At 50.2% G+C, this 7,414-nt stretch overlaps 1 protein-coding gene across 1 annotated transcript; it reads left to right on the top strand.

The window, feature by feature from the left end:
* Nucleotides 1–334: 334 nt before the first annotated feature.
* On the top strand, nucleotides 335–4,051 carry LOC136625252 (cystatin-A-like). Its single transcript, XM_066599304.1, has 3 exons — nucleotides 335–440; nucleotides 3,447–3,548; nucleotides 3,782–4,051. The coding sequence occupies exons 1-3, from the start codon at nucleotides 372–374 to the stop codon at nucleotides 3,911–3,913; spliced, it is 303 nt and encodes a 100-aa protein (XP_066455401.1). The 5' UTR covers nucleotides 335–371; the 3' UTR covers nucleotides 3,914–4,051.
* Nucleotides 4,052–7,414: the final 3,363 nt, after the last annotated feature.

The following is a 7,414-nucleotide window of genomic DNA, read 5'->3' as shown; positions in this document are numbered from 1 at the left end:
CTGAACATTTGTCACCTGCTTCCCAATTCAAATATGGCCGCGCGAGTGCCGAGCTTTTAAAGCACGCATGCGCAGGGTGCGGCCGCCGCACCTGGATCTCGGACAGTCCACACATGGCCCTACGGGGATGCTGAGCTGACCGGCTCTGTTCCTGATGGTTGTATTTCGGGTAATGTCTCAAGCGCCGCGTAAAAAGACGCTGGTTATTTGATTGTCTAGCGCTTTATGTCCTGGGTGCGGTCAAAGATGGCTGTCTGTATGTTGAGATGTCGCGCTGTCTGCTTGGGATCTCACCCCTCCTTTCTGTAAATGGTTTGCTCCTCGCATTATATAGGGCGCCGGCTGCAGCCATCAGCTGACATAACATTACAATGCCGATCGCTGGAGGCCTCGGTTGTGTCAAGCCCGCGACTCCGGAGGTGCAGGAGTTGTGTAACCAGGTGAGTGCGGCGTGTGTGTGCTGTCCGGCTCTGCTGCACCCGGTGCAGACGAGCTGTGTGTGTGACTGCGAGGTGTAGACGTGTGCGCAGGTTTAGGCCCCGTCACGAGCGTATGCGCACACATAAGTCTTCCGGGTATTTTTGTGCACGTTGACGAATTTTGCTGAACTTTTTGTGCCCTCAAGACTTGTTCATCTGCGTTTGGCAAACCTGCATGCACTGATGGAAATGAGTGATTAGTGCCAGCTGTCTCTTCCTGCGCAATTAGTGTTTCACGCATCTGATTATTTGACTTCTGAGGACCTTTTTGGTGCATAAATACAAAGAAAAATAGAACTTCTTTAAATGCAGAGATGTGACTTAACCCTTTGCAGTCAATGGGTTCCTCCCAAATAGTGGTGCCTCGGTTATGAGCGCCTCAGCTTGTGGGGTTTTTTGACTTACAAGCAGACTCTGTCCTGAATTTTTGCTTTAAAGGGGTTGTCCCGCGAAATCAAGTGGGGTTATACACTTCTGTATGGCCATATTAATGCACTTTGTAATGTACATTGTGCATTAATTATGAGCCATACAGAAGTTATTCACTTACCTGCTCCGTTGCTGGCGTCCCCGTCTCCATGCTGCCGTCTAATTTCAGCGTCTAATCGCCCGATTAGACGCGCTTGCGCAGTCCGGTCTTCTCCCTTCTGAATGGGGCTGCTCGTGCCAGAGAGCGGCTCCTCGTAGCTCCGACCTGTCACGTGTGCCCATTCCAGCCAATCAGGAGGCTGGAATCGGCAATGGACCACACAGAAGACCTGCAGTCCACCGAGGGTGAAGATCCCGGCGGCCATCTTCACAAGGTAAGTAAGAAGTCACCGGAGCGCGGGGATTCGGGTAAGTACTACCCGTTTTTTGGGGGGGGTTTTTATCCCTGCATCGGGTTTGTCTTGCGCCGAACGGGGGGGGGCTATTGAAAAAAACAAACCCGTTTCGGCGCGGGACAACCCCTTTAAGACTCTGGTTACGAGCCTGCGCATAAGTTAAGTAGCTTGATGTCATTGAATGACTGATTGGTTAACTCAGTGCTAGCTTTCATTGGCTGACACGGGGCTGAGTTAACCAATCAGAGCATTAGCTTGCTGGAGGCGGAGTATTCAAGCCCCGCATCCAGGAAGAAATGCTTTGTTGGAGTGGAGGAGGTCGCGAGAGCCTGCAGCAGTGCTGCAAACCAACAGGTCAGCCATACGATGGAGCCTAGTGAACACCACTGCCTATAGTGGTGTCCATTATAATGTCCCGCACTACCCTGTATGGACTCTGTGCTGTAGGCTTCACTATGCAGATGGGAGTCCTTACCTGCACTGATTGCAGCAAACCATCAACCTGGAGTCTAGGGTGTTCAGCTGAGTTGTCTGCGCTGGATATATTTGTATTCGGTCAGGATGGCTCATCGGGGTCTGATTGTAAACCGCTTTAATTCACAGAAGCAAGCAGAGATCTTATAAAGGCGAAGAACTGGGACAAAAGCCCCCGAATCTAACACTAATATATCTGGTCGGTGAGGCCGCTCCCAGGCGACTATAGCTGTAGTCTGTCTGTTTTGTGGACTTGACTGGTATTGGTGTATCTTGACGCCACCAGGAAGCCCTGCTGGTGCCAAGATTGACAGGGGGTGACGCCCCCTGTACCTAATTGGCTGCACAGCAGCCTTGAAAAATGGTGCTGGAAGGGCATTTAAAAAGCTAGGAAAATACAGACAGCGTCTTGAAGCGGCTTTTCCAGAGCGCCCGGTGGCGTACCACAGACTGTCATGCAGGAGCATGCCTCAGCGGCCTTTCCCAGCGGCCAACGGACACTGCTGCCTCACTGCAACCAGACAGCCCAATGCAGGAGCAGAAGGCTGCGGTCTTCCCTTCCCCCTCCCCCTCCCCCTCCCCCTCCCCCTCCCCTCCTCCAACACCCCCTTGCGTCAGCCGCCTTTCCCGGCGGCTGAACACTAACGCTGACGGCGCAACCTCTCAGTGGAGGATCGGGCGGCAGGAATCTGGCTGTGCTGCCAGCGGAGCACAAGCGCTCAGAGCACCAGCTGTCAGCAGTGGAATGGCGTGCAGAGCCCCGCCGGAGGAGCTGAAGCAATGACAGCGCCAGCTGTCCGCGGGGCAGCGGCCAACAGGGAGCAGAGTGGTCTGGGGTAGAAACAGAAGCGGTGAGGGCGCCTGCTGTGAGTACATTTTAATGCTGCCACGTTACAGCCGTAACATGGCAGCATTTATGCACACTGTGCTGCTAGCACCTTTATGCCTTGCACCAATCGGGAGCTGGGGGTGTGACGGGGCGTTCCTGCTGTCAAACCCCTAGCTTCTGGTGGTGTCAAGGTACACTAATACCGACTTTACTACAGTGCTAATGTAACTTTATGTATCTATTTACATGGCTGCGTGTTTTGAGTCTTTTAAAAATGTTACTTTTGTGTTTGGGTTTTTTGCCCCCCCCCCCCCCCCCCCCCCTTCTGTATTTGCTCTCATCGCTGGTTTCTGTTGGACAACTACAAATCTGTATTTAGGAATTAGAAAATAAAACCAATGACTGCAAATCAGATGAAACTATGACCATACAGTCTCCGGTGGTGAACTGGTTAAGCCATTGTTTGTTGGAGTCTCCTCAGTTTATGGATTTGGCTGGGGTGCAGCTATTCCTCCAGGTGACTCATCTCCATGTGATGCGTCGGGTCTGCCAGGTCATGTGAGGGTTTAACACAAGTGACTAATCGGCCACAAGTTCCCATTCCTCTGCCGTGTGTCAGCAGGATCTGGTCATGAGACTCCGCCATGACACTAGAGGGTGCAGACGGGTGTTTACTGTCACCCAGAGCATGAAGGGGTTCCCCGAAGAGCATTCTGACCAGGGGGCTTCTCCATCTGCAGTCTGTGTTCTTGGGTTTCCCTCCTGCACTGCTCATCATGGGTTAACTTCTAACATGGCAGATTACTAGTCCTCCTTATCTGACTGTATCCTCTCTCACAGGTGAAGGCCGAGGTGGAAGAGAAACACGGCAAGAAATACACGAAGTTCGAGGCCACCGAATACAAGACTCAGATGGTGGCCGGAACCAACTACTTTGTTAAGGTAACTGCATGCAGTTTTTAACGCTGGCAGGTCTGGAGATGCCAGATGTCTCTGCTAGACAACTAGTACCTAAGGCCACGGCGTCCTAGCTTGTCTGACATGTACCGGCAGGGCTCTTCCCAAACTCTCCTGCACACCTAGCAATGACCGGGCAGTTATAGGCGGGTGACGTGGGGCAGTTGTCGTCCCTCCCGGCTGCGATAGAAATCCATGTAACCTGCTTGTCTTTTCAGATCTGTGTAGACGGTGGCGAATACATCCATATTCGTATGTATAAGACCCTCCCCCATGCTGGCGAGAAGCTGAGCCTGACGAGCACTACGCCTGGGAAGACCAAGGAGGAGGAAATTGTTTACTTCCAATAAGCCGCCTCTCCGCCCCTCCGTTCTGGTTGTTACTGGACTGTTCTCTCAATTAATTTTCTACTAGTTCTTGAAATGCCTTAATCTTCTTCTTTTTTTGGGGGGAGTCCCTGGAAAATAAATTTTCTTTTTTATACTGAACATTGTTTTCTGTGCTTGTATTAAAGGTGGGTGGTCTGGGCTGATTCCAACAGATGGTCCAACCTCCTGATGGCTCATCCGTGGCAGCGTGGCCCTCCCATTGACTTCACACTGCCTGCCTGACAGCATCCAGCCTGCTGCATCGAACAGGGGGCCAGGCTATATATAAATACCTGGGGTCTTGAGAGGAGCGTATCGTATAAGGGGGAGAGGGGCAATTTTGCTGTGGTGGCCATGTTTTTTTTATATATTTTTTTTTTTTTGTCCCTGTGGCAAAATCACGATCGCCAGTGTGAAGGAGCCCTTAGAACTGAGAGCTCAGATGTTGGTCGCACAATTAGCTGTCATGGGTTAATAATAACATTTGTATAGGGCTACATGCCCACGAGCGTAAATCTTGTGGGCTTTTTGTGTTAGAAGTGCAAATATGAGCTCCATTCTCTTAAATGGAGGTCTTCACCTGACCCATTATTTTCAATGGGACCTTTAAAGGTGTCGCATCGCTCTCGCATACCGTGTGTCTTCCATTGAAGTAAACCAAGTAATGCGAGATGTGTTTGAATGAAAACCGCTTCGCATCCACATGTGAAACTCACGTTGACAAGCGCAATATCTGACACTCAGCCTGATATTGTGCTCACCCGTGTGAATGTAGCCTGAGGTTATTACGCTTTTATTTATGTCTCTATTGAAGAATGCTCTGGAAACCCACACGGTTTGCATGACTTGCAAGGCCTGCATGTCAGCAGGTGACATCACAGCACACGTGGCTGCACTGATGGAAAGAAATCAGCATGGCCGTCATCCTGAAATACTGACCGTGTCTGGCACACCTTACGCTGCATTGCATCCCACATCTAGTTCTGGCTTGGAAGCTGTTTTCCACAACTGCTCCATAACTCGAGCTGCCCAGCGATGGTTATACCCTTCATCCAGACCAGGATAGGGCCTCTCCCTGAACAGTAGTTCCTGCAGCCACTAGGGGGATCCCAGTGCACAAGAATTGATGCCAATATTCAACTGAAAGTGATTATAAAATACTAGCTGCATAAATTAATCTGCAGTAAGCGCCCTCTAGTGGTGGCTGTCAGATTTGTATCATTTAAAGGGATTGTCACCAGGTTCATGAAGTTTGACATGAGCTCTGAGTCATTGAGGCGTGCTGTATTGGCTTACCTGCCCACATCCTGTAGACTGACCTCTCTACTTTTTGTGGATAGTTTGTAGCTATTGTAATGGGAGAGGCTGACGCAGCTTTCAGTCAAACTTCATGAACCTGATGCCAGAAGAATCCCTATGATGCTGACCGCAGAGGATTTGGCGGTACGGACACCATGCAGCAGTCGTGAAACGATTGAATTATGTAAGTGTGAGCAGGACTTCGTAAGGCAATAGGTTTGATTGCCTGCAAACTATCACATGAGCATACAGCGCACGTGTAATATGCAGTAATTGTAGGCCCCTGTAAGCACAATTGCTGCAGATACTGGGGGTGGGATTTACTATTAGACAGTGACCAGTTTGTACCTGATGTGTTGGGTACAACTCGTATTGCACACCTGGTCTGTGGGGGAGATGGGCAGTAAGACCACCACATGGGTAAAATCCCCAAAAGTGTCTGGGCCTTAAAGGGGTTGTCCCGCGGCAGCAAGTGGGTCTATACACTTCTGTATGGCCATATTAATGCACTTTGTAATGTACATTGTGCATTAATTATGAGCCATACAGAAGTTATAAAAAGTTTTATACTTACCTGCTCCGTTGCTGGCGTCCTCGTCTCCATGGTGCCGACTAATTTTCGCCCTCCGATGGCCAAATTAGCCGCGCTTGCGCAGTCCTGGTCTTCTGCTCTCTTCAATGGAGCCGCTCGTGCAGAATGTAGGCTCCGTGTAGCTCCGCCCCGTCACGTGCCGATTCCAGCCAATCAGGAGGCTGGAATCGGCAATGGACCGCACAGAAGAGCTGCGGTCCACGGAGGAAGAGGATTCCGGCGGCCATCTTCACAGGTAAGTATAGAAGTCACCGGAGCGCGGGGATTAAGGTAAGCGCTCCGGTAAGCTTTCTGTACGTCCCTGCATCGGGGTTGTCTCGTGCCGAACGGGGGGGGGGGGGGGGGGGGCTGGAAAGAAAAAAAACCCGTTTCGGTGCGGGACAACCCCTTTAAGCTATGAAACGGGTTGGCCCATAAGGGGTTAAAAGGAGTTGTACCAAGATTGCAAGTTATCCCTTATCCAAACAGTAGAAGATATCTTGCTGAGCAGTGGGGGTCTGCAAACCCCCTGCAGTGACAGGCATAACAGGACATGGAAGTCTTAGTCTGGATTTTGGGAGGGAAACCCCCACTGATCAAGTTATGTTACTGTGAACACTGTAAAAAACAAATACAATGCCTCAAATGCATTTTTCTGTTTCATCCCAGTTTTTCAATACATTAAAAAATTCATACTATTAAAAAAAAAAAAAAAAAATGCTAATTGTCAGGCCGAACACAATCCCTGATACAGCTGTGGGGCCGGGGAAATAATAGTCACAGCTCTGGGAAGGGGAGGAAAATATTGTAGGAACTCAGCATTGAGAGGGTTAATATTCATCTTCTAATGGGCAGTAACAGATTATATATGTCCCGTTATATATTCACTGAGGGAGACATGCGAACAGAAGACACAGCGAGAGATAAATACGGACGGCGATGTCTGATAAAATAAAACTATTTTCTCCAAAAGACAATAATCATAAAGTGCCGTCCGCCATGACAGGCGGGAAATCACCTTATCGCCACCTCATACGGGACTGAGGTGAGGAGCGCAGCAGAGAGGGCGCCGAGCACGCCTTTACATCACAGGACCACAGCGGACCGCAGCACAAGCAGGGGCCACCCCTACTGGAAGCAGCTAGTCTCTTCCAGGGGCATTAAAGGGGTTTTCTGTACAATCAGCCCCCTTATGCAGTAAAGTAACCAATAATCACATACTCCCCTCTGCCCGCCCCTGCTGTGTCACACCACTCGGAAACCCCTAATAGTCGCATTGATCTTTTTGTGCTTGTCATGGCAGATCCAGACGGCCACCCTGAGGTGCTGGGAGCCGCGAGGGGCCATTATAGGGTGATAATATTACTTCAGCTATAAATAGTTAAAATTGCTACGCACAAAAATCGCAACAGCACAAACTTGCGATTTTAACATTAGAAGGTCCCATTGAAAAAAACGCAGCGGAGGACTCCACCCAGGACACAGAGGGAGCAGGACGTGCTTTACAGAGCTCCTGATAACATCACTCCCCAGAGACACCGGGACCGTCTAGTGCCCCAAAAAAGGCAGCTGTAGGGGACAGACATCTCCCCTACTTGCTTGGTGGAAGCCCC

This window comes from Eleutherodactylus coqui, chromosome 4, assembly GCF_035609145.1.
Source record: "Eleutherodactylus coqui strain aEleCoq1 chromosome 4, aEleCoq1.hap1, whole genome shotgun sequence".
NCBI lineage: Eukaryota > Metazoa > Chordata > Amphibia > Anura > Eleutherodactylidae > Eleutherodactylus > Eleutherodactylus coqui.
This window is presented reverse-complemented; position numbering and strand designations above follow the sequence as displayed.